This window comes from Fukomys damarensis, unplaced genomic scaffold (genome assembly GCF_012274545.1).
Source record: "Fukomys damarensis isolate Sample0158 unplaced genomic scaffold, DMR_v1.0_HiC HiC_scaffold_16, whole genome shotgun sequence".
Lineage (NCBI taxonomy): Eukaryota > Metazoa > Chordata > Mammalia > Rodentia > Bathyergidae > Fukomys > Fukomys damarensis.
Window position 1 is genome coordinate 115,187,779 of NW_022900928.1, and position 27,208 is coordinate 115,214,986.

The 27,208-nt window shown below is 37.5% G+C and overlaps 1 protein-coding gene and 1 pseudogene across 1 annotated transcript; both read left to right on the forward strand.

The window, feature by feature from the left end:
* LOC104856679 overlaps positions 1 to 169 on the forward strand; it is a 15,402-nt pseudogene extending 15,233 nt beyond the window's left edge.
* Atic (5-aminoimidazole-4-carboxamide ribonucleotide formyltransferase/IMP cyclohydrolase) lies at positions 164 to 26,071 on the forward strand. Its single transcript, XM_010616021.1, has 15 exons — positions 164 to 321; positions 3,307 to 3,383; positions 4,187 to 4,253; positions 8,760 to 8,848; positions 9,238 to 9,389; positions 9,691 to 9,847; positions 12,292 to 12,417; positions 13,243 to 13,350; positions 14,131 to 14,216; positions 15,244 to 15,333; positions 17,588 to 17,716; positions 21,558 to 21,650; positions 23,196 to 23,378; positions 25,249 to 25,404; positions 25,816 to 26,071. The coding sequence occupies exons 1-15, from the start codon at positions 179 to 181 to the stop codon at positions 25,933 to 25,935; spliced, it is 1,776 nt and encodes a 591-aa protein (XP_010614323.1). The 5' UTR covers positions 164 to 178; the 3' UTR covers positions 25,936 to 26,071.
* Positions 26,072 to 27,208: the final 1,137 nt, after the last annotated feature.

Genomic DNA, 27,208 nt, shown 5'->3' on the forward strand with positions numbered 1-27,208 from the left:
CCCACACAGGCGGCCTGTGGTGCCTCCGGCCCGGCCGGTGCTGCTCGCGGGCGCAGACCCGGGCAGGCTTCCCCTTGGGCCTGGAGCCTTTGCGCCCACCTGCTGGCCTTGCAGTTGGAGAGTCCCCTCCCCAGGCCTTGGAGAGCTCCGTGTCGCGTTCTGCGACTAACGAGAACAAATGTCTTCTGTTTCAGCCCTCTTTAGTGTTTCTGACAAAACTGGCCTTGTGGAATTTGCCAGAAACCTAACGTCTCTGGGTTTGAATCTGGTCGCTTCCGGAGGAACTGCTAAAGCTCTCAGAGATGCTGGCCTGGCAGTCAGGTAAGGTAGAGCTTAGTTTTTAAGGTAAGTCCAGGCATAAATTGGTCACATTAAAACCAGACAGTAATGAAGTCCAGGTGCTCTGAGTAAGAAGCGTACCTTATACCCCTCCCTGGAGCGTTGTTAGGTTGGCACACCCCTTACCCACATTTGAGGAAGAGGAAAATGAGGCTGGGAGAGGTTTAGCAGCTTCTGTACAAGTTTGCAGAATTGAGTATGAATTGTTCTCAATTTAGAACCCTGGTTCTTAGCCACTTCCTTTATTCATTACGTCACGTGGGCCATCTGTTCTGAGCAACAAACACAAAAGTTACGGTTCATATGATTTCCTCTAACTGGCTGTTTAATAAAACGATTTACATCATGAAGATTCACATCTGCCCATCTACTTCCCAGTAACCATATGAAGATACAAGTCATTGATTCTGTTGTTCACCAGCTGTTCATAACTGTGCTATGGGAAGGGATGCACAGGACATAAATCAGGAAGCCATTCCTGACCTCAAGGAGCTGGCTTTCTGAATGGAGAGGGAGTAACTCTACTGAAATATATAAAATGAAAAAGGCCATAGCACAGCTGTAATAAACTGCACGGAGAGTTCAGAGGAAGGGCATATATTTTTAAAAAGAGATGAAAGCTCTCTGCCTTGCTGCTATGTGGAAGACTTTTTTTTGGTATTGGGGATAGAACTTGGATCTTATGCTTGTGAAGCAGGCGGCAGCACCACTGAGCTAAATCCTCAGCCCTATGGAAGACTTTTTTTTTTGCCCTCCAAGTCCATGTAGAGGTAGATTATCCACCTTTTGTTCATGTAATCCTGCTTTATGTGAGCAGTGCATAGCTTTCCTAGATTTGACAGGTTCAGATGGTAAGAATGCCTTAGTTTATTTAATACTTTATTTCTAAAGTTCCTTTTGTATCTTGTCTGTGATGTGGTTCTTCTGGAAACCCTGTGAGAATCACAGAACGGGAACAAGATGAAAATCCAGTTTAGACCCAAGTTCCTTCCATTAGGCGAGGCTGGAGTCTGCTGTTGTAGTTGAAACTTTCTTCAAATTAAGCAAAATTCTCACCTGTGGTCTCTTCTTTTCCTGCCAAATTTTGTGCTATGGAAACAGGCATCATCAAAACTGGAAACATGTAATGAGTTCTTATATTGTGGGTCATCTAATTTAAATACCTGCCCTCTGCCCACTCCTCACATCCCCATTACATAAGTCCTCACAATAAAGTTTTACTATAGGTAGTATTATCCCCTTTGGGTAGAGAAGGAAACTGAAGCACAAAGAAATTAAGTAAGGGGCTGCTGTAGTTTAGTGTTTGAGCACTTGCCTATTCTATACAAGGCCACATGTCTGATCCCCAGCACCACAAAAATGAAAAATAGAAATGAAGTCACTTGCCTAATATTACATACCCCATGAAGTTAACCATTGCCTTCTGTAGTAACCTGAGATTTAATCAGCAGGTACATACCAATGATCACATGGGGAATTCATTTGGAAGACTCTAGTTATTACATACAAATTTTTTCAAGTACAAAGGAGTAGCAAGCTTTTGAATTACCCTTAGCATTTAATTAAGAATAAACTTGCCATTTGAAGTTTTAAGCAATTTTCTTTAATTAGAGGAGCCAGATTTTAATTCCTCAATTCCTCAGAAGGGAATTTGGGATTTGAAACCATGTGTCACCAGTTTGACAGAGGACCATTAGAACTGCATATACCCTTGGCCAAATGTAGCTTATCTGCAAATGGTCCTCCTTGATGGCGAGTCAACCAAGGAAATTCAGCATCCTTTTAGCCAAATTTGCTGTTGTAAAATGTTTTAATTTCTTCCAATAAAGGCTATTATGCTAATTGTAAAAAATTTGGAAAATGTGTAAAACTAGCATATTAATGTATTTCCAGTGTTTTTTATAAGCCTACCCATTATTTCAGAACTGACACAGAAAGAATTTTGTGTCCTGCTTTTTTTGCTTATGTATTATGAGCATTTTTACACAACAGATTCCATCAGAGGATGTTCCTGGGTACAACTTGGTGGACATCAGTTTGATGATGCAGATTCATATTTAGCTGTTGTTTTTCATTTGGCCCTTAATCCTATTTTGTGATGCTCACTCCCTTTTTTTTCTGTGTAAAAGATTTTTTTTATTTATATAGTTTCAGTTTAATGTTGTGAGTCTTTAAATATTCCCCACATACTTAATTTTGGTACTTAACATGGTTTTCTAAAATGCTTAAACCCTTGATTCATCAGGAATTTATTTTTGCATAGAGTTAACTAGTTACCACTTTACTAAGCAGTCTTTTCCCACCAGTTTGATTTGCCATTTTATGCTTTTTAATCATAAAATTAAATTCTTAGGTCTACTTTGGACTGTTTCTGGTGTAAAGATATTTTTAATGCACCAATTTGATTTGCCATTTTATGCTTTTTAATCCTAAAATTAAATTTTAGGTCTACTTTGGACAGTTTCTGGTATAAAGATATTTTTAGTGCATTTTGTTATATACTGCCAAGTTGCTTCTCATTTGACTTTATTTCTTAATACTATTTATTTAGTACAATTTATGATTCAATTTCTAAATTCCTTGACAGTTGTAAAACCAATGCTTTAATACTTATCAATTCTCCCAGTCACATATCAGTTACAGTAAACATGAGGTGGGCGTCGGTGGCCCATCCCTATAATTCTAGCATTCTGGAGACTGAGGTAGAAAGATCAAAAATTTGTGGCCAACCTGGTCTACATAGTGAGACACTGTTTAAAAGGGAGGGAAAGATACATTTTCTTGAAAAGTAAATAAAATTTTACATATATAAGAAATCAAATGAGAAAAAATTTAAGCTAGAGTAATTTTCTGTTCAGTGTCTGTAAAACAGTCTCTTGCGATAAGAACAGTATGCTTGATGGAAGATGCTTTAAATGATGTGAAGTGACAGTTCAGAAACAGTGGTAATGTTCTTTTCATTTGCAGAGATGTCTCCGAGCTAACAGGTTTTCCTGAAATGTTAGGGGGTCGTGTGAAAACCTTGCATCCTGCAGTCCACGCTGGTAAGTAGTTGATATCTTCAGTTTAAAGCAGTCAGCAGTTTTTAGGAATATTTTAATTAACTTCTTAAAACAAAGGCAGAAGAGAAGTCACAAGCTCAAAAAAAGTTTATTTCTAAGTTTATATTGGTTTTGTCACATTGGCTTTCCAAGTTTATAGTACATTAGTACCTGTTTAAAATCTGGCTTGCTTTGTTACATGATGAATGCAGATGGTTTTCTTCTGCTTCCTGTTAGTCTTGACCTAATAACTAATTTAAATTAGAGTGTGATGTTTCTGTTCAGTTACTGAAAGTATTTAGATTTTATAGTATAAAGTTTAGACTTTTAGAGTAGTTCACAGGTAGAATAAAGTAGCACAATATAAACTGAATTTTTAAATGAAAGTTTTCTGTATGCTTTACATGTGTACATTTGTCTAACATAGCAAATTGCACATAAAATGGTGAGAAATAAGTATATAGTATTGCTAATTTGCCAGTTGCAGTAAAATTTAGCAAGTAAAGGCAGCATGGCAAAGGATCACCAGACAAACCATTGATTTATGGGAATACAGACTGTGATGGACTTTGAACAGTTTTGTAAAAATTCTTTTTATAGTTTTTGTTGCTCAAGAAAAGGGAATTATGTACTGATGCAAAAAATTTTTAAATATATCCATTGATGCTAATTTTTTGTTTGATAACTTTTCAACTCTGTATTCTTTAGTTATGAATATTAGAAGGCTTTACTGGGTGGGTGGGACTACTGGAAGAAATACCTTACTTTTTTTTTAATTAATACTTGATTTAACTTTGTTATATTAGGAATCCTGGCTCGTAATATCCCAGAAGATACTGCTGACATGGCCAAACTTGATTTCAATCTTATAAGGTAAAAATTTGAAATTAAAATTTTAGCACATTAAAGAAGAAAAAACAAAGAACATGCCAAACCTATTGTTCCTTTCTTTCCCCCTCTGTTTTCACTCAGTGTAAAGCTTTACTGAATCCCTTCTGTGTGGCATTCGACATGTATAAGCATTCTGGTTTTGTCACATTTGCATTTTGCATCCAAAATATGTAACTTAAATTCTTGTATCCTTTTTTGTTGTTTGGTCTTGAACCCAGGGCCTCACATTTGCTAGGGAAGTACTATCACTGAAATAGAGCCCTAGTTCCTAATCGTTGTTTGTTTAGAAAGTTATAATCTAAATTTTGTTAAATCTGACTTAGTTGCTAGCATAAAGATATTGATTGTTACCTTTAAGTACAGTGATACTTTGGTTTTTAAACTCAGTTCATTTCAAATTTTTGTTCAAACATCAAAAATTTCAAGAATTGAATGTATTTTCCCATAAAAAATTGGAAAACCAAATAATTGATTCTGAGACCCAAAAATTACATTTATAAATTCGTTTTTCTAGGACTTTAACAAATTTTGCAGTTATTTCATTATGGTGGTTCTCATAGTTTTCCTCTTAGCTTACTGCTGGTATCACTAACTTTCTTCGGAATCATGGTTGTGATATTTTATGCAAATAAGGTACGAAAGAAAGCACACAGTGATGAATGTTTTAATGCACCAGCACAAGCACTATATCTTGCCTACGAGAGAGCGGTGAACCATCACCCTTTGTGTCCATGACAAGAAAGTTCAAGTTTGGAGGTGTTTGACAACCAAAGTATCTCTGTGTATTTAATAGGTTTACTGTGGTATAATTTACATATCATAAAATTTACCAGTTTACAATATGTTCTCATGTTATGCAACTATTACCACATTCGATATTAGAACATTCATTGTTACCCTTCCCCCAAAAAGGACTATACTATTTCTTTTTTAATATATATTTTTATTAGTATGTATAAATTTTACAGAATGAGTTTCATTGTGGCATTTTCATCCTTGTGTATAATGTATCTTGATAATATGTATCCTTCCTATTACCTCCCTTACACTCCTCTCCCTTTTCCACATCTTATTTAATAATCTCCCTTCTACTTTCATATTTTTGTTTAGATTCCATATATTAGGGACCTATTACTGTCATTTTTGAGTCTGATTTATTTCGCTTGATAGGATGGCCTCCAGTTCCACCTCTATTGTGTGAATGATTTTATTCTTCATTGCTATTGAATAATACTTCATTTTTTACATGTGACACATTTTCTTATTCCATTCCTCTGTTGATGGGCATCTAGGCTTTTCCTGTATCCGGGCTGTTGTGATTTGTGCTGCAGTAAATACGGGTGTGCAGGTATCCTATCCCTATTGTGTGTAGACTTTAATTCCTTCAGGATGTGCCAAGAGTGGAATAGATACATGGGTCATATGGTAGTTCTGTGTTTAGACATACCGCATTCTTTAGCATTTCCTTCAACACCTTCCAGCCTTGGTACCACTGAGCTACATTCTGTCTCTGTGGATTTGCTTATACTACAATATTTTCCCCCTGTATTAGAGATTGATTGAACCTAGTACCCAAGGCCTTTGCACTAAGCTGCAGCATTTTTTTTTTTTTTTTTTTTTTTGAGACAGATTTTTGCTAAGTCATTAAGTTGCCCAAGCTGGGCTCAACTTGTGATCCTCCTGCCTCTGCCTCCTAGACTGGTCCTTTGTTAATTACTTCTTTTTTTACGTAGCATGTTTTCAAAACATTTACATACATAGCATGTTATTAATTTTTTTTCCCCAGTACCCTCGATCGAACTCAGGACCTTGGTGCTTACAAGGCAGGCATGGCAACACTGAGCTAAATACCCTACCCTGTCACACCATCATTTGTTGAAAAGTGTATTTTTTCCTTGAATGGTGTTGGCAACCTTATCTGTATGTCTCATTGTTCTGGCACTACTGTAGCTCAGCAGAAATTTTGAAATCAAGAACTGTTGAGTTATCCCAGCTTTGTTTTTCTTATTAAAGATGGTTTTGCCATTCAGGGACCTTGCATTTCTATGTGATTTTTACGATCAATTTGCTCATTTTTGCAAAAGAAGCAGTTGGAATTTTCCTAGAGAGTTGTTGAATCCATAGATCAATTTGGAGAGTATTGCTATTTTAATAATATTAAGTCTTTCAACCCATGAATATGGAAAATTACCATGTATTTCTCTCTTTTTTTTTTTTTTTTTTTTAGTTTCTTTCAACACTTTTATTTTTTAGTATACACGTTTTATGTTTTTATGGGACTTTTTTATGAATATTATTTTTGGTGCTGTTTATAAATGGAATTGTTTTCTTAATTTTATTTTCTGATTATTCCTTGCTAATGTGTATTAGTGCAATTGATTTTTGTATATCAACCTTATATCCCTTGCCTTGTTGAACTCATTTATTAGTACTAATAGGTTTTTCTTGTAAGCTCTTTGGATTTTCTATGTATAACTTCATGTCACCTGTGTGTAGAGATTTGCTTCTTTCTTCTCAATCCTGTTGCATACTTTCTTTGTGAGTTTCCCTGGCTGAAACTTCTAGCATGATGTTGGATAGATGTGGTAGGAGTGGACATTCTTGTTCCTGATCTTAGAGTTTCCCTCTAAGATTTATTCAGCCTTTCATCATTAAGTATGGTGTTAACTATAGTTATTTTTTTCAAATTTCATTATATTGAAGAAATTCCCTACTAGTCTTAATTTGGTTTTTTGTAGGTTTGTGTGTGTGTGTGTGTGTGTGTGTGTGTGTGTGTGTGTGGTTTTTTGGTGGTTTTGTTTTTTGAGACAGGGGCTCACTTTGTAGTTCATGCTGGCCCTGAACTCATTATATAGGTCAGGCTGGCCTCAAACTCACAGCAGTCCTCCTGCCTCTGCTTCTCAAGTGCTGGGATTACAAACATGAACCACCATGCCTGGCTTGCTAGTCTTAATTTGTTGAATATTTTCCTTAATCATGAATCAATATCAAATTTTGTCAAATACTTTTTATTCATCTACTGAGGTGATCAGGTAGTTTTTGTCCTTTATTCTGATTATTTATTCATTTATTTATTTATTGGTTTTTTTGAAACAGAGTCTCACTATGTAGTTCAGGCTGGCCTTCAACTCACAGTGACCCTCCTGCCTCAGCCTCTCAAGTGCTGGGATTATAGGTGTTCACCACCATGTCAGACTATTCTGATATTTTATTAGTTGATATTTGGATATTAAACTAACTGTACATTCAAGACTTTAAACCCCTACTTTGCTATGATGTGTAATTCTTTTTTACTTTCCATTTGCTAGTGTTTTTGTGGATTTTTTTTCAGTGTGTATGGAAATGGCATTCTCTAGTTTTTTTGTGACACATTTGTCTCACTTTGGTGTCAGGGTTGTAGGCCAATAGGATGAACTGATCAGTCTCCTCCTCTTTCTGTTTTATTAGTGATCATCAGTTCAGCTTAGAGGCTGGGAGCCTGCCCTCAGTGTACCTTAATTTGTAGTCCTAGGAGTGGAACTCTGTTCACTAGTTAATTTAGATCTGTTCTGTATTTTAAATTATTATTTTTACCTAGCTGTTACTATCCATTTTACGACATCTCTTATGACCTCTCTGAAGGCAAAATAAACAAATATCTTACTGTTAGAATGCACCATTGATTTTCGTCATTGTACACAATTTGTGGATAAAGAATGTATAATTTAAAATATCCTAGATAATAGTGTCATGGTATTATCTGTCATCTTTCAGTTCTCATTTCTATTAAAAATGTTTTATGTTTTTGATGATTTGATAGTAAGGGGTAGCTAAGATTACTTGAGTAGCAATATTGCATATGGGGTTTGGAGAGACCCAGAACAATTTACTGCTGGGTAAATTACCTATGCTTTATAGCTGTAGAACACCCAGGCTTTTTCACACAACTTTTTAGAATTCTAAAGTGTTATTTGGTAGCTTTTGTGCATGAGTATACATACACAGGGCCAAGGCGTGTAGTTTGCTGTGTACCTAAAACCATCTTGTCCCTGCTACTAGTGTTTCACAAAACTTAATGCTTTTTGTAAGCATTCACTCCTATAGCACAATATGATGAAGCCACAGAGTCACACAGTTTTGTTTTTTCTTATTTTATTTTTTTTTTACTTTTTTTTTAGTACATTTGTAGTACGTAATGATTGCATTCATTGTAAGGAGATGGTACATTGACATAACATTTTTATGTCCCCTTCTGGTCTCCGTTTCATCTCTTGGTCCTCTTCCCATTTTCAGATCTACCTCCCTGTTTCCTATTATCTATTATCTATTTATATTTCTCTTGTGAAAGAACCCATGTAGTATTTAAGCTTGTGTGTCTTAATTTCTTTCACAGTTTATATTTTAGATCTTTGTGTTTTGGTGACATACATAGTACTGACTCTTTTGTTTCCTAGTTATAAGACATATAAGTTAAATTTTGAATGATGGCTGAATTCCCCTTCGTTTTAGCGTCGTTGCCTGTAATCTGTATCCCTTTGTGAAGACAGTGGCCTCTCCAGACGTGACTGTTGAGAAGGCTGTGGAGCAAATTGATATTGGTAAGTTAGCAAAACCATTTTGAAACTAGTAGAGGAGGAGGTTATTTAAAATTCTAATGAGATTTCCTTTTGATTTTCATTATTGAGGAAACAAAAAATAGTTATTTCTCCTAGATCATATTCCAGAATGATTATAATTCATCTATATTTTATAAGCCTCCTCCCCAAGAACCCAGAACCTCTCATAGGCTAAGCAAGCACTTTGGCACTGAGCTTTACGTAGTCCTAGCTAAAGCTTTTTTTTTTTTTTAATGAGTCATCTGGATGTCTTTTTCCACTTACTTACTTTTTTACAGGAGGACTTCAAGTAGAAGTGTGTGCACCATGACTGTACTTGAAAGAGATTCGTCTGTTGATAATGAAATACAACATTTTTTTGTCCTTCAAAGGTGGAGTAACCTTACTGAGAGCTGCAGCCAAAAACCACGCTCGGGTGACAGTGGTGTGTGAGCCAGAAGACTATGTGGCAGTGTCCACAGAGATGCAGAGCTCTGACAGTAAGGACACCTCCTTGGAGACCCGACGCCAGTTAGCCTTGAAGGTGGGACGCACTTGTTGTAGTCACTCTGTCCAGTGCAGTACTGGCCAAGCCAAACGGTATTGAGTTCTGGCTCAATTCTATCACCTCTTGAAGCTCTGCCTGGAGAGACCAAATAGTATAGGAATATTCTGTGAGAAAGATTGTAAGAGAGTTGCAAAGAGATAATTCGTTCTGCCATTCAGTGTTATTTGGTAGCTTGTGTGTGTGAGTATACACAGGACCAGGCCATGTAGTTTGCTGTGTACCTAAAACCATCTTGTCCCTGCTACTAGTGTCTCACAAAACTTCACACTTTTTGTAGGCGTTCACTCATACAGCACAGTATGATGAAGCCATCTCAGATTACTTCAGGAAACAGTACAGTAAAGGAGTCTCTCAGATGCCCTTGCGATATGGCATGAACCCTCATCAGACCTCTGCCCAGTTGTACACGTTGAAGCCCAGGCTTCCCATCACAGGTAAAGTCTTGTGTGTTTTCTGCCACAGTTGGCTATATCTGGATGCATGTATATCTTTATCTGTGTTGTAGCTAATGTGAATTACATTCGGAAAGTGAAGTAAATTACATAATGCTTCTTGTAGCCATCCAAGATTGAGATGCCAGTTGGAATTGTGAGCACAGATGAAGTAATCTGGGGTCGTGAAGAGAGGTCAGGTTGGAGATAACAGCTTGGAATATCTTTGCCATATAAATTTTCTGAAGATGTTGGCCAGGGTGAGATGATCCGGGTTTCATAGCAGAGGCTCAGGCTGCAGCTTTGGGGTGTTTCTCTAGTTGGTAGGCAAAGCAGGGGAGGATCCCCATGACAATTTGGAGAATTTCAGTGGGTTGGAATGTCATTGAGAATAGAAAAGGGACTATTTTGAAAGTGATAAAAATGCACTTTCCAAAAAAGTAAGGAAGGACTGGGGATATAGTTCAGTGCTTCCTGGGTTTAATCCCCAGTACTCCCAAGAATGCAAAACCAAAATTTCCTTGAAATTATAATTTCAGAAGACTAGAAGTGGGCTAAAACAGAGTTATAGGTTGGAAAATAACGATGGATAATTCATTAAACAAAGAAAGTAGGACTCTGTGGGTTTGTGGAATTGAGAGAGGGTTTTTCAATGTTGGGCCTGTCTTCTTCCTGAGGTGGGCTGTTAGAGCACGTCCTCCATGGTAGAAGGTACAGTGAGAAAGGACAGAGGGGAGGGCTACAGCTGAGGAGGCCTTAGAGGCCCACCATTGCAGGAGGGCTGGCCCTGGGCCAGAACAAGGACCATTCAAATTAAGTTCAGGGCACACAGGTCCACACCTTTGGTGGTAGGAAGAAGCCACTTCCTGTTGGCTTCCTTCTTCCCATCACATGCTTGGGAGAGATACAGAGTAGAGCAGTGCTGGAGATTTGACACTTTAAAATACTCTTCTCTTTAACCCTTCGCATTGGATCCACAAGTTCTATTAGTATCCCAGCTCAGGTATATTTTTAAAATAAAAGGCAGGCATGGTAGCATGCATTTATAATCCCAGCACTTGGTCGGCTGAGGCAGGCATATTGCTGTGAGTTCATGTTCAGCCTGGGCTACATAGTCCAAGACCAGCCTCAACTATAGTGAGACCCTATTGAGAGAGGGAGAAGGGAGAGAGGAAAAATACCCAAGTTCCTATGGTTACAGCTCGTTTCCTTTTTTTAGAAGGTGGGGTTGGGATTGAACCTAAGGCCTCAGCATGTGCCCTACCAATGTGCCCTGCTCATTTGTTAGCACCTAGTAATATTTCATTATATGTGGATGTATCACAGTTTATTGACCCATTGAAGGACATCATAACTTGAAGGACAGGCTGGGGATGTATAGCTCGGTAGTTCCACTGCCTGCTTCACAAGCACAGGGTTCAATCCCCGGAACAAATAAAAAAACAAAACAGAAGCCTTGAAGGACAAGATCAACACTGCTCTAATCACTCATGTATAAGTTTTTAAATGGATATAAGTTTTCAGTTCATTTGGATAAATGCCTAAACTTTTGTTTTCATCATTTCCTATTTCTTGCCATTTTGTTTCTTGTTTTTGTCCCCTATAATTTCTGTAAGGACAGTTTTATTTTTAGAGAGAGTAGGAAGGGTTGCTTTATTCACTGATGTATACCAAGTACCCAGAGCCTAATGTGATAGGTCTTTGGTATACATTGGCAAGGTCTTACTTTTAAAAATCTCTACTATCCACAACATGTGAGGGAAATTAAATTATACTTTTTAAAAATAGTGGTGACCCAGTATTTCTTATTGAGTGCCAACTTCCTATTTATTCACAAGAGAGATTAGCTTCTAAGAATGCTGCCAATGATATTGAAATAGGTACCAAAAACCCTGAAGATGTACTCTTTCTTCTTGTCACTGCAGTTCAGCTTTAGGCAGGGCTATTAAAGAAGAAAACGCATGTTTTTTTTTTCTTCTTCTTTCCTCCTACCCATGGCTCTTGCTTTAGTTTGTAATATAACTATAAGTTGACGTGATTTATATCTTAACATTTATACTGCCTCTATAATTGCTATAGCTGTTTAATTTTAGTACTGAATTTACATGGCTTCTGGCAGATTTCTAAGCTGCTTGTAGTTCCTCCCATTCTTGAACCCCTGTTATCGATTTATTTCTAGGCTAGCTTGTTTGGTCTTCCAGTAGTAGTGTGTCTGTGAGTGTGTGTGTGTTTGTGCATGTGCATGTGTGTATTTTTGTAAGAATGGGCTCAGCTACTTTGTTTTCCTTTATCACTGAGTTCTTACATTTCTGTGCAAATCTGTTTGCTTCTTAATTATACTTAAAAGATTTGTATAGACTTGATAACTTTCTATTTTGTAAGACATAAACATACTTCTGACCTTCTTGACCCCTTGTGGTAAAGGGTGTGTGTGTTTTTATACCTAGTTCTCAATGGAGCCCCTGGGTTCATCAACTTGTGTGATGCCTTGAACGCCTGGCAACTGGTGAAGGAACTCAGAGAAGCTTTAGATCTTCCCGCTGCAGCCTCTTTCAAACACGTCAGCCCCGCAGGTAAATGCCTTGTAGATGCCCCAGATGGGTTTTTTTAAAAATCCAAAAATAAAACCACTTTGCCAAGTTTAGTGATATCAACACAGTAATACAGTAAAAATCTGATAATATGTACATAATTATGTGCTCAAAAAATCAGCCATGGCCTTTTTATGGTGTAACTATGAAGGATTAGAAATAAAAGTGAAATGGCTTAATGTTATATACCAAAATAAATTTTTTCTTTTTGGTACCAGGGATCGAACTCGGGTCCTTGCGCTTTGAGGGAGGCAGCAGAACCACTGAGCTAAATCCCTGGCCCCCCAAATACACATTTTTTTTACATGTTTGAAAATCCTTAGTAAACCTAAAAAAAATTGTTCATAATACTTTATAACTCTTTATAGCCATTATATGAGATGCCTTTTTGCTTTTGCATTTAAGTTCTTAATTCACAATTTATATATGCCAGCCACTAGGTCTGTTGGTGGTCCAACACAAAATGGTCCTCCGTATTTATTGGAAAGTAAAGCGTGATGAGTAGGGAAGAAATAAATGTGAGATACCACAGAACTAAGACAGTCAGTAATGAAGAGATCCAGCTTCCTGCACAGGCACTGTCGGGCTTCAGCAGCACTGTGTTTGTAGAGGCCAGAGAGGAGTCCCTGCGCACTGCAGCTGGGCTTTATTAATTATTTGGCTAAGTAGATTTTTATTTAATTTGGCATAGGTGCTAGAAAATACGCTGCACAGACTAGATACTTTTTAAAAAGCCTCGATACAGGAATTGACAAAAAGCAAGTGGAGGTTTGAGGCTTATTGATTCTTCATGGTTTTCTTGACTAGGTGCTGCCGTTGGAATCCCACTCAGTGAAGACGAGGCCAGAGTCTGCATGGTCTATGACCTCTACAGCACCCTCACACCTATATCGACCGCATACGCAAGAGCAAGAGGTCAGACTGGTGGGGAGAAAAAGCATAGAATAGAATAGTAATGTCTTTTGTTACATTAGGTTTCAAATCATCTCCACTTTGTTTACTAATATTTAAGAATGAGTTTATGACTGCCTCATAGTAGATTTATTTATACAAATACAGTAGAAACATTTGAATATTTGTAGAAACATTGAAATTGGTACATGTAATTTCAGATTAGGCTATTAAATGTATTTTTATTCATATAATAAAAATTACATGATTATACTTAAACTTATGTTTTATATGTTTCAGAAACATCTAATTCTTGGATATAATAGCGTGGATATTATTATGATGTTTATGGAAGTTTTTTGAGAAACTTATAATTAATTATATCTAATAGGGGTCAGCAAACTGTGGATCTTGCACTGAATCCAGTCAGATTCCTGTTTTTGTTAATACAGTTTAATTGGTTTAAGGCCATATGCCTCTTTGTCATGAATTTTCACTGGCTGATTTTAAACTATGATTGCAGATTTGAGTAGTTACAATAGAGACCATATGTCCACAAAGCTTCAAAGTGATTTACTGCCTAGCCCTTAGAAATGTTTGCTAGATGCTACTATAGAAGGTAAAATTAAATACTTCGCTAATGATTTTTTAAATTAAAAAACATTGATCTGTTATTTAAATATTATGTAAACAATAAGATTACCTTAAAGAAGGATTTCATTTAATAATATGGGGATTTTTAAAACATCTTTTTTGTGCAAGTATTCTGTGTAATGTGTGTTTTATTTTCATTTTTATTTACAGGGGCTGATAGAATGTCTTCATTTGGTGATTTTATTGCATTGTCTGATGTTTGTGATGTCCCAACTGCGAAAATTATCTCCAGAGAGGCTAGTGGACATTCATATAGTGTGATCTATGTGTAACTGAGTAAAGTGTTTTGTTTATAGTGTTCATTGAAACTATAACTTGTAATATTTATATTTGCACTAGCTATAAATTAAATTTATCATGTAGGGTGTTTGATTATATTTTATAGAAAACATGAATCCTTGAATTAATATGAAGATGTAGTGACTCTTTAAAATGAATAATTGTTTTGATAAAATTTTTCTTTGTGTATTTCATACTTTTAAGTTTTGTAGTGCATTCCAAAAAGAACCATCTTGGGTGGTGGTCAAATAGGGAATCTTAAACTGTAAACCTTTACAGATCTGAAAGGAGCTATATAATTGGAAAAAATGTAAACTGCTTTGATAAGCTAATCCTTATCAGTTTAATATTCAAAAAGTTTAGGATGCTCATTGGTATTGGGGAGACAGAAAAAAAAAAGAGAAGGTAGCTCGAGCACAGAGGGAGGAAAATAGAAAGTAAAGCGACATGTTTCTGTCCATGACCATTACTGCCCCAACCGCAGTGGAGCTCACATTGTTACAGGTTGTAGCAAAGCTATGACATTTGTATTGTTAGTTCTAAGATGTTAACTCTCCATACTCTTGTCTTGCTGTTGAGCAGCATGTCTCACCAAAGGAATAAGAACTGTTTTTTCTCCCCAAGGTACATGAATTAGAGTGAATCACTCATATATTTGTTTAGTTAAACAAAAGAGTCTGAAGGAACAGCAAGCAAGATAGAGTCAGCTGTAAAGAGTAAGTCTAGGGCCAGGGATTTAGCTCAGTGGTTCTGCCGCCTGCCTCACAATTGCAAGGTCCTGAGTTCTGTCCCTGGTGTCAAAAAAAAAAAAAGAGTAAGTCTAGTCTGACAAAGAATTTTTTTAAGGCTTAGTGTTAGCATTGTCTGTTGGAGATAGAACCAGAAAGTACTACGGCGTTATTTAGGACAGATAATTGTGACTAGATTCTTCAGAGGCTTTCTCTGTTTTTTTAAAAATAAAGATTAACTTTAATATACTTACAGGTATCCGATGGGATTATTGCCACAGGGTATGAGGAAGAAGCCTTGAAAATACTTTCTAAAAAGAAAAACGGAAATTACTGTGTTCTTCAGGTTAGTACAATTCAGGTTTGCAATAATAATTTGCCCTTTTGTCTCCTTTTTCCCATGTTTTACGCTTTCCTTATGGTGACACCCTTCTGATTCATCCCACTTTATGGCAGTTTTTTAAACCCTGCAATATTGTGTATTATTGATTTGGGGGTTTAAGATAAGGATAGCCACTTTACTCTTAATTTTGCTTTTTAATTAAAAAAAAAATTTTGATCCGGGAGTAGTGGTGCACGCCTGTAATCCCAGCACTCGGGAGGCTGAGGCAGGAGGATTGCTGTGAGTTCGAGACCAGCCTGGACTACATAGTGAGTTCCAAGTCAGTCTCAACTACATAGTGAGACCTTATCTCAAACCGCCCCCAAAAAAATATTTGCATGGTATCCAATTCAAAAGGTATTAGATGTCATTTAATGGAAAGATCTTTCCATCCTTCCCTTCTGTCACTCTCTTACCTCTTGTTTCTTGTCTGTATTTTTTTAAACAGTGTCTCACAGTGTAGTCGATCACTAGGTAGATTGGCCAAACTTTGACTCTTGTGCTTCAGCCTTCCAGGTTCTGACATTACAGTCATAGGCTGCCAAACCCAGCTCGTGCTGATATTTTCTACCAAAACTGATGTGTGGCAGGGAAAGTTGCTAAGTATTAAAAGCATTGGTTTTACAACTGTCAGGGGATTTAGAAATTGGAGCATAAAACATACTAATTAAGTAAATTCAATGGAAGGATTGGTTTCAGGATCCCTGTGGATACCAAAACTCTCAGATACTCGTATCCCTTATAAAACAGTATGGTATTTATTATAACCTGTTATAATACTTTTTTTTTTCTTTGTACCGGAGATCGAACTCAGGACCTTGCCATGCAAAGCCTGAACTAAATCCCTAGCCCCCTCCCATTTACTTTGACTCATCTCTAGACTATTCATAATACCTACTACACTCTCAAGTGCTATGTAAATAGTTACTACACTGTATTCAGGGAGTTAATTACAAAGAAAACAGTATGTGTTTAGTACAGATACAGTATTTTTTCTTTAATGTTCTTGATCTGTAGTTATTTGAATGTGTTGTTATGAAACCCACAGATACTGAAGACTGACTGTAAAATACCAATAATTCTTGGCTGTAAAATACCAATAATTCTAAAGTTCGTAGATTCTGTGTCAGCCTTTAAAGGAAAGAAGAAAATACCACATTAAATATACATCGTTTTTTGTTTTTAATCCACGTGTGTAAGTTTAACCACGCAATTAGCTACCACTATATTGTTTTGTTGCTGTAAGAGCAGTAAGTGTGCACAGCCATTAGCAGTTACACACAGCATTGTGGGATATGCCTTCCAAATCCTGAGTTCATCATCATGACCTTGCAGCACCTAACAGTGTCATGCTGGAAGTGACCCTGGGGCTCCCTCACAGTTTTGTCTGAGAATTTGGCCCCACTTGCACGTGATTATGACCATGAAACAACTCCCTCCTCTACCTGACTAATGACAGGTTTCTTTTGATGTCAGCTAATGGGAAGGCACACCAACATTAGAAATGTCACAGTGTATACAATAAAAGAACACTTTACAACTCAAGAAAATGTCCGTTAGATAGATGTAACATGTTGGCAGGGGCTTGCTTATAAATTATAGGTATAAATTATATTTGCTTTCCAAGTCAGAGATCATCCAAAAGGTAAATAAAGAAATATGTTAAGTTTAGAGATATATCTCGAAAGAGAGTACTCTTACATATAATGTTCTCTACGACTGTCTTTTTAATTCAAAATTTGGGAGGGGAAAATAATAAGTGATATAAATTCCCTTCCGGATAAGTCATAGACTGCAAATCCTCTTTTCTCTACGTTAACTTGTAATTCAGGTGTTAGCTAGGTTCTTTGTACAGATTTAAAAAGCAAGGAGAAACAATGTGATTTTTTGTGCCCTAGCCTGTTAGCAAATCTTTTTTATCTGCTGACCTTCCAAAAGGACTGTATAGATAGTAACTTTTAGTTAATGTAATGTTACCAAAAATATGCTCATAGACTCATCGGTTTTAATATATTGTTTGTAAGTTGTAAATTAATATCTATTAATTTTCTAGCAAAGTACTATTGCCCAGCCATTATATATATACTCATACTAAAATGATGGCAGACATTTATTTTAGAAAAATGGATAGAACTTTACTTAGAATAAAATCTTGTGTACAGAATGTTAATATTTGAATAATATAGATATAATGCAGCTTTTTAAATTTGTGTCTTAGATGGACCAGTCTTACAAACCAGATGAAAACGAAGTTCGAACTCTCTTTGGTCTTCATTTAAGCCAGAAGAGAAATAATTGTGTCATCAACAAGTCATTATTTAGCAATGTGGTTACCAACAATAAAGATGTAAGTTTGACAATACAAGAACTAAATGCTAATAACTTTAGTAGGTGTGTTTTCACTGTATATAAGCTTAAACATGTATTAAATCCCTTGTCTATACAAACAGCTAGCTCATATTTGAGTTGTCAGGTGAGCTTAAAAAGTGAGTAAGAGATCACATTAGAAACTTGTGTGTACGTGTACACAATTCATAGGGATGAGTATCTTCGGTTATACATAAAAGGGATCATGTCTTCTGTAACTTGCCTGTTTTGCATGCGTGAGGCTGTAGGTGTGTTTCCATGTCCATAAATTTAGAGGCACATTTTTGTCTGAAGTCACAAGACAACCCGTGTATAGATGAACTATGATGAAAATTCAGCTTGTTTCAGTTTTGCTATGATTAATGTTTTTGCATAGAGTAGTATCCAACCTTTTGGCTTACCTGGGCCACACTGAGTAAGAAGGAATTGTGTTGGGCCATATATAAAATATGCAATATTATTAATGTATATCAGTAATACAGCTTTGTTTTTAATGTTTTTATTATAACAACAACAACAAAAGGATAGGTGGCCTGTAGGCTATAAGCTCAACATGCCTACAAGTTTTTGTCCTTAGGCTCTTAAGAGGGACATGTATATAGGATAATGGTGATTAGATGTAGGATTTTCAATGTATTATTTCATTTAATCTCAGGCACACTATGGGAGGTGACTACTGTCAAGATTGTAAAATTGTGACAGGGTAGGGTACAGTTAGGAAATTTTCAAAGGTTGCGCAGTAGGGAAATGGATGGGCTGGTATATATTCCCTAAAATACCATTTTTTGTTTGTTTGAATGTTGGAAATTGAATAAAGGGCCTAATGCCTATTAAGCATACACTCTGCCACTAAGCTACAGCCCCAGTCCGGAAAAGTGGGCTATCAGTTTTGAAGGGTATTTTTCTGGGTCTAATGTTGATAGTAGTTGTTGAAGGTGTCCTGTTGATGTGCCTGAAATGATTGCCTGGATGCTGACCATTGTCCTGGTCCTCCCCAGAGAGTTGACTTATATATCCAGCAGGCAGTTACAATAGAGCATCTCACCTCTTACTGTCAGAAATTGAGCTGGTTTGAATTTGGGCTTCAGTGTTCATGGGAACCAATCTGTTCATGATTCATTCCTGATCTGCCAGAGCTCAGGTGCCAATGAGCCCCCTTTTCTCTGGTGTACTTGGAACTCCATCATTTTTCCTTAGCCCTGTAAGACTTCCAGAAGCTGTGCTCAGCTTATTTACCTCTCAGTTTGTTGCAAGCTGCTTCGAAAGAACGTGGAGGGGAAAGGCGTGGATTGTCAGACTCATTTCTTCCTGCTCCCTTTATCTTGGGATCTTTGACTGAATTAGAGTATTAGAGCTTGGTACAGCTTCTCGGCTTGTTCTGAAAGATAGTCTCATACCATTCACTGCAGCAGAAGCAGAAGAGCAAAAGGGAACCACTTTTGTTCTCAGATCTCACTCCTGAGGTCTGAGAACCTCAGGAACTCTACCTAGAACGACTGCAACAAGCTCTAAAGTCTTTATTGGCGAGTTTTGTCTGCTAAGCATCTGGTGAATCATTTTTTTTTGATCCATTATTGGATACTAATCCATTTTTATTTGTGAAAATTAATGGTACACTGGAACATGTGGGCATTGATGCAGGTAGGAATCTTTAAGCCCTTGAGAATTTACCCATTTTTTAAATTTTTCTTGTAGGTCTGTAGATATTGGAGTAATTAATAATTTAACATCTCTGATAGGTTTTATGCCTCTATTTTTTGTAGTAATGAGAGAGGGTAAAATTGTAATCTTTTATCTAAATTCTTCTCTCCTTGTTTTCTTTGTATTCTAAGAAATTTAGAAACATGAGTAATACTGTTATCCTCCTTTATAGTCTACTTCTTTTACAGCATATTGTTCACATTCCTCTCAGAATCATTAGATAGCACTACTATGTCTGAAACTGTTGCAGCCTTGAGAGAGCTGGTTAAGTGGAATGAGTAGTAGTAATACTGAAAACGTTTCAGCAGTTTCCTTTGCTCCTATTTTCCTTGGGTAGTGCTTCAGTCTGTTAGTCTCTCATTCCCACCCCACTAGCATTTCCTGATCCTAACTCAGAATCCTTGGGATCTATCTGAAAATAGACCTCCAGGAAACTGGCTTTTGTTACAAATCTTTCTTGGAACCTAAGGAATCAATTTTTTTTGTACCAGAGATCAAACTCAGGTCCTTGTGCTTGCGAGGCAGGCAGCAGAACCACTGAGCTAAATCCCCAGCCGTAAGGAATCAAATTTATAGGTGGTGACTTAACTAATAAAAAAATGTAAGAAAGGGTATATAGTATATTACTAGCACCTTACTGTAATAAATTCTTAAGCAATTATTTCTTTAAGTTTTTTAATTTTAAAATAAAAAATAACTAGGTTCACAGGCGATTGTCCGTGTTCCTGTGACCCTTTGTCCTGTCTCTCCTAAAGCAGACATCTTTCGGAACTGCAATACAATGTTGCAGCCGTGAAGTTGACACAGATAAGGTACAGAACTCTCAGGACCCCTCCCATTGCTCCTGTAGTCCAGGCTCCTGTGCTGCTTCTGCCATGCCTTGGCCTTGGGCGATCACTGATCTGTTCTCCCTTTTTGTAATGTTTATTTATTGTACATTCATGCGCTGCTTTTTATGTGAATATGTTTCTATTTCTCTGGTGAGCCCCCAGGAGTATTAATTGCTTTGTGGCGTGGTAGTTGTATGTTTATAGTTAAAACTATGAAAGTGTTTCCCGGAGTGGTCATATCATTTTATATTCCTACAAGCAATAGACAAGTGGTGCCGTTAAGCAGGCTTTGGGTATTGTCACTATTTTTGTTGTTCTTTAAGACATTCTGGTAAATGTGTATTTATATCTTAATATTCCTAATGGAATTTGCACTTTCTAATAACTCATGATGTTGAACATTTTTGGATACACTTTATTTGCCACCCACATATCCTTTTTGATGAACTCTCATTTGCCCATTTTCTAATTAAACTATTTTGTTGTCTCTGAGTTTAGAGGTTTTTTGGGTGCGGGTATGTTATAGGTCCTAGTTCTTTATTCATTATGTAATTTTCAGATATTTCCTTTCAGTCTGTAGTTTGTTTTCTCATCTCTTAAATAGGGGTCTTTCACAAAGTGGAAACTTGATTTTGATGATGTTAGACTTACTCTTTTTTCAGTTATCTAATTTATCAGTTATGTGCAGTTAATATTTGTCCACCTAGCATACCAACTTGAATCTCTTTAAAGATAGTGACATTATTGACTGTTCTGCTGATAGTTCAAAATACAATGCAATTTCAAATGGTTTCTGTTTGGAACATTCTAAACAAAGAAGAAAATGACCTTAATTTGATTTTCGTTGAACAGCCTTGGCGGTGTGTATGCATACAGTGGTCCTTAATATCCATGAAAATTATCTCAGCACTGTTTGTGAATGCAAGATTTATTTTGTCTCCAGATACTTAAAGGCACTGTGGTCAGGAAAATATTATTTGTCTGCTTTCAAATGAAAACACTGTTCTCTTTCGCATGATACACATAGGCTTAATCCAGCCTTGCTGCAAAATGGCACTAGTTTGAGTCCATTACACGTTGGGCATTGTATGGAGGTCCGCCACAAATATGTTAAATATTTGATCCTTTTAGTAAAATATGGTAGTATGTAGCATGAAAAATGAATTTCACTCTCTCATTTCAGAGGCATAACTACTTTATAGATTTGTTGCATAAACAGGCAAGTAAGAAGCTTACAATTAAGTGAGTTTACAGAGCCCTGTGCCACTTACCATGCTGTGTTTGTTTCAGTTGTCAGAATCTGCCCTCAGAGACCTCATTGTTGCCACCATTGCTGTCAAGTATACTCAGTCTAACTCCGTGTGCTATGCCAAGAACGGGCAGGTAACCAAGCTGTCAGACCCACCCCAGGGGTACTGTTGTTTTACAAAAATGATATTCAAAAATCCATCTGCCTCAGGTACTGGACAGCTTGAAAGGGAAAACTTGCCAAGTTTTTCTCTTCTGGGTTTGTCAGTATTTACTCAGCACCTTGGTAGATTGTTAAAAATAATGATGATTAAGAAGTAGCTTTGGAACCAAGTACTAAAATCGGTCATTCACCTCTTGCCTGGAATGTGTTGGCACATTTTGGATTAGTGAGGTGCTAATAGGTGTTATAAAACTGATTTCATCACTCTTATTTCCCCCATTGGTAGAATTTCCAGTGAAGAGGCAGAAAGGAATGGTACTGCCACCCGTCAGGCTGTATTTTTGCAGCTTGCGAGATATTTCCAAATATACATCTTACGTTGTCTTTTCCCCCCTAGTTCTGGGTCTGGAACCTAGGGCCGTGTTCATGCCAGGCAAGTGCTTTACCACCAGGCTACACCTCCAGTCTCTTATGTTGTCCACCAAGACTCTGTTAAGAGAAAGACTGCTAAACTAGGAATTAACCTGATCTTTAAAATCAGATTTATTGAGGTATAATTATAAATGTGCAGTTGGTGCAGTTTTCTCAAATTGTACACTTGTGTGATCACTGCCACAATCAAAATACAGACCATCCCCACCTTAAAATGGCTGAATTTAACAATATTTTGATTTTAGCATAGTATGAAAGTATGTCCATATTACCATTCTGTTTTTTACTTTCAGTAAATTATATGAGGTATTCGGCACTTTATTATAAAATAGGCATTGTGTTTAGATGGTTTTTCCCAATTGTATAGACTAAGTACAGCATGTAGAAGGTAGGCTGTGCTAAGAGCTGTGGTATTTGATAGGGTAGGTGTATTTAGTACATTTTTGACAAAATATTTTCAGCTTACTATGGGTTTGTAAAGATATAAAACCATTGTAAGTTGAAGGTCTGCAGTGAACAATTCTTACTATATATTAACTTCTTTCCTTGTATTGGCCATTGAATACAAGATTGAGCTGTTTAGTCACTAAGGTCTCACCTAACTTATTGTTGAACTTGATTTTTCTCAAGCTTCAGGACCAGAAGCTCTTCTCACAGTGTCTTCAGCTTATCTCTCAGCACGAATTGGGACAGATGGATATTAATTAGCATGATACCCGGAAGACCCTTTCAGAAGTTTAGCTATTTCAGCTGGGCGTGGTAGCACACGCCTGTAATCCCAGTACTCAGGAGGCCAAAGCAGAAGGATTACTGGTAGTTAGAGGCCAGCCTGGGCTACATAGTGAGTTCAGAGCCAGCCTAAACTGCAAAGGGAGACCCTGCTTCAAAAAAAAAAAAGAAAAAAAGGAAGTTTAGTTATTGCCAACCGTTAAGATTGTCAGTGTCTAATAACAAAGCTGTGGGAGGTTGTAGATACTGGTGTCTTTGGGTTGAGGTTTCATGCAGAATGAGGGCTTCACTGCTTATGTCCTTTGAGAAGAATGCGTTATCAGTAGAGGTATTCATTGCGTGTCTGTGTCCCTCAGGTTATTGGCATTGGAGCAGGACAGCAGTCTCGAATACACTGTACACGCCTTGCAGGAGATAAGGCAAACTATTGGTGGCTTAGACACCACCCACAGGTGCTCTCAATGAAGTTTAAAACAGGAGTGAAGAGAGCAGAAATCTCCAATGCCATTGATCAGTATGTGACTGGCACCATTGGCGAGGTAAAAGGCTTATCATTGAGTTCTGGCCAAACTGCGTTAATATGTTCACCCTTTTATGTGTAACAGACTTTCATGTAACCACAGAGGAAAAAAAAAAAAAGGTATTTTCCTTGCAATTCTATATTGTCTAAAGTTGTTAACCAAAACTTCACAATTCGCTGTTCTTTTTTTTTTTTTTTTTTTTTTTTTTTTTTTTTTTTTTTTTTTGTATCGGGGATCGAACTTGGGTCCTTGCGCTTGTGAGGCAGTCCACCAAACCGCTGAGCTAAACCCCCGGCCCACAATTCGCTGTTCTGTCTCATTTAACTTCATTGTTTTATCCCTTTCTTAAACCACAAACCATCTCTTTTTTAAAGTTAGTTTTATATGATTGAACATCCCCTGTGGATTACAAGCTTTTTATGACAAGGACTGTTTTTAACCCATTTTGAGGTATCTCTCAGTGTCAGGCAGAAGCTTGCTGATGACAGATGTGTATTCAGCATGAAATACAAATTACTTGATATTTTCTACAAGTGGCACTAACAACTCAATATATTTTTGTTACCTTTCATGTTTTTAAACATCTTCTGTTTTGTTTTTTTTTTGTACCTGTTATTGAACTCAGGTCCTTGCACTTGCGAGGCAGGCCACCGAACCACTGAGCTAAATCCCCGGCCCCGTAAATGTCTTCTGTTTTGAAGGAGTGTGGGGAGCATTAAAGTTGCAAATGTCAGAAAACCTACCAGAGGAAAAGATTTGGACATAGGGAAATAAAAGTTTCTGGACATAACAAGTGCCTCATAAAATACTGGATGAAAAACAAAGGTCTGGTAGTCAAAAATTGGTGGTCTCCAGAAGAGGTGAACCATGTTAAATGTCCTTTCAGCAGCAGGCTACATAGTATAGTTGAAGAGGAAGGCTGGCTGCACAGTGTGCCTTGCAACCTGAAAGTACCTAACATATCTTTTCATTCTTACTTTACTACTTGGGTTTTTCTGTTTAGTACTACCCAGCAAATGCCTGCTAATGGTCTGGGAAGAATCTTTACATATAAACAAGAATAAAACTATGTTAAAATCAAAATAGAATTATATTTTTAAGTAAAGTATCCTGTCCATTTGTGCTACTGTTTTGGAGTGCCTCAGACTGAGTAATTTATAAACAACAGAAACTCACTTCTCATAGTTCTGGAAGCTAGGAAGTCCAGGGTTGAGGTGCCAGTAGGTTTGGTGTCTGGTAAGGGCTAACATCTGCTTTCACACTGACACCTTGTTGTTGCATCCTCTGGAGGAGACAGGTGCTGTGTCCTCATGAGGTGGGATCAGCGGCCTACCCTCTCAAGCCGATTCATAGGTGCTAATCCATTCCTAATGACAGAGGCCTCATAATCCCCCTAACACCTCACCTCTAACACTGTTGTATTGGAGATTAGGTTTCATCCTAAATTTTTAAGAGAACTCAGACTTTTAAAGCCTACCAAGTACTAGAATCTTGTTTTGATTTCTCTATAGCTAACTTAACTGGTACTTCTAGGATATCTGTAATCTATTTCCTAGATTGGGTGTGGAGGATTCCTTTGAACACTCATATTTGGAATGTGATTTTTTTTGGTAGGTTTAACTTAAACATTCAAGAACAAATATTTGGAGTAAATGCATTTAAATAGTCAGATGATAATTTTTACTTGGGAAACTTAGAATTACTTACTTAATGAAAATATTTTTTAAAAACCAAAAATCTTCTAAAGATATGTCCTTTAGATATTTCATTATTTACAATTCAGAAGTCATAGAAAAAAATGCCATGTGTCTTCTGGTTTGGGATTTGTACCAGGTACAACTATAAATGATGTGGAATTAACCTGACCTTCCCCCTCCCTGCTCTGCAGGATGAAGATTTGGTGAAGTGGAAGGCACTGTTTGAGGAAGTCCCTGAGTTACTCACTGAGGCAGGGAAGAAGGAATGGGTTGACAAATTAAGTGAAGTTGCGCTCAGCTCCGATGCCTTCTTTCCCTTCAGGGATAATGTCGACAGAGCTAAAAGGGTAAGTAGGAACTGATGCACATTTGCATGGACTTGAACATCATGCAGCATTATTTCAGAAATTCGCCTTGTGATTTGTAAGTTGTGAAGAGTTATATATCAGAGCAGTGACGATGTGATGTGAATCAGTAATAGAATTATTTGGCTTTTCCGGTTGATGTGTGGAAAACGCAAATATTGTTACTGTACTTTGCCTTTTTAAAAAAAGAGTAAACAGATTTGTTAGGTAGAGTTAAAAAACAAAAAGTACACACTCAGAAAATAGGGTGCAGGCCCTGAAGAGAGAAATCCCTTATTTTGCCTTTTGACTGAAAGAATCATTTTTAGTTTATGCTCTTTTGGAGGGGGATTTTGAATTCTGCAGGTTTTTACATACAGCTGTGTTTTGAAAATCTACTCATTCTTTCCTCAGAGCGGAGTGGCCTACATTGCAGCTCCTTTTGGTTCCACTGCTGACAAGGTTGTGATCGAGGCTTGCGATGAGTTGGGAATAGTCTTGGCTCATACGGATCTTCGGCTGTTCCACCACTAATGTTACTACATGTAAAGTTTCTGTGGTTTGCTTATGTGTAGATGAACGATCCTATGTGAAATTCTGAAAATATCTTAAAAAAAATAAAAACATGACATATTAATAATTGCACCCATAGTTTTAGGTAGTTGTGTTTTATTTGTCCTGGAGGTATTGCTCTTAGCCTCTAACCCTGAAACATGTCAGATCTGTGTGTGAGGAACACAAGAGCGTCTCTCCCTCATGGAGTCCACTGCCCCCACCACACTCCCTGTGTGAAACCCAGAAACCTGCAAGGACACTGGAGAAGCTGATCAGCCAGAGGATGGCACAAGCCTTAGGCTCCAGAGTTCCCTCATAAGCTTTCCTCTCAGGCAGGGTTTCTTTTCAAAGTGCTTCTAAGAAGCTTGATTGTCTGCTTTCTAACAAACAGCAGTGTATCCCCTGGGAACTGAAACCTTGCTGGATTATTAGTGAGTCATGTTGACCCCTCTGGAAAATGCTTGCTGGTACATGCTTTCTTCTCTGTTAGTGAAATGTTGCCCATAACTTCAGCAGCCTGAGATCACCTCTCTGGAACTGCCTAAACAAACTATCAGGATGTGGAGTGTAGTTTGGTGCTAGAACGTGTGCTTAGCATCATGAGGCCCTGCATTCTTTCCTTACCACTAAAAAACCCAACATCAGAGAAACAAAAGACAGTCATCTGTGGACTCAGTTTCCTATCTAAGCCCTTTCAGCAGAAGCAAGCACAGTGCATCACGAAGATGTGACTGCCCCTCTGTGCCCTTGCATGTGCAGTCGTAGGTGTGACCTAGGCTACACCTCTAGTCCACCTGAGCCTATTGCTACTGTTCACCTCAGTAGAAGGGTCCTGACCATTTTCGGTATCTTCAGTATAGTCCCTCCCTAAATAAAAGCTTTTGAATTTTTAAAAGTTCATCTGCATAAGTCATTTACATATTGACTAATCTTCCACCCCTTGATGAGTATCCTCTGCTTTAGAACCAAAGCCAAAGCATGTGACCAATAAAGATCTGCAGAAAAGAATATGTGACTTGCAAGGGTGGGTCGCAAGACACTACAATCTCAATTGCTTGCTGTTCTGGGGTAAGTCCTCACCGTGCTATGAGATGTAAACAGCCCTCCCTCTGGGGACAAACCATTTTGCCTACACTGGCTGTCAGCCTTGTGAGTGAGCCCCTCCCGACATGGGCCCTCCCACATAAGCCCTTAGCTACATCTGGCTTCCCACTTGTTGAGCCACCTGAGCCAGAACTGCCTGATGGAGATT

Excerpts from the sequence above, each read along its gene's own strand:
- Atic (XM_010616021.1), top strand. The coding sequence starts at position 179 with ATGTCTTCTGTTTCAGCCCTCTTTAGTGTTTCTGACAAAACTGGCCTT. Across the intron at positions 3,384-4,186 it reads GCATCCTGCAGTCCACGCTG|GAATCCTGGCTCGTAATATC; the intron begins GTAAGTAGTTGA and ends TTGTTATATTAG. Across the intron at positions 13,351-14,130 it reads CGCATACGCAAGAGCAAGAG|GGGCTGATAGAATGTCTTCA; the intron begins GTCAGACTGGTG and ends TTTTATTTACAG.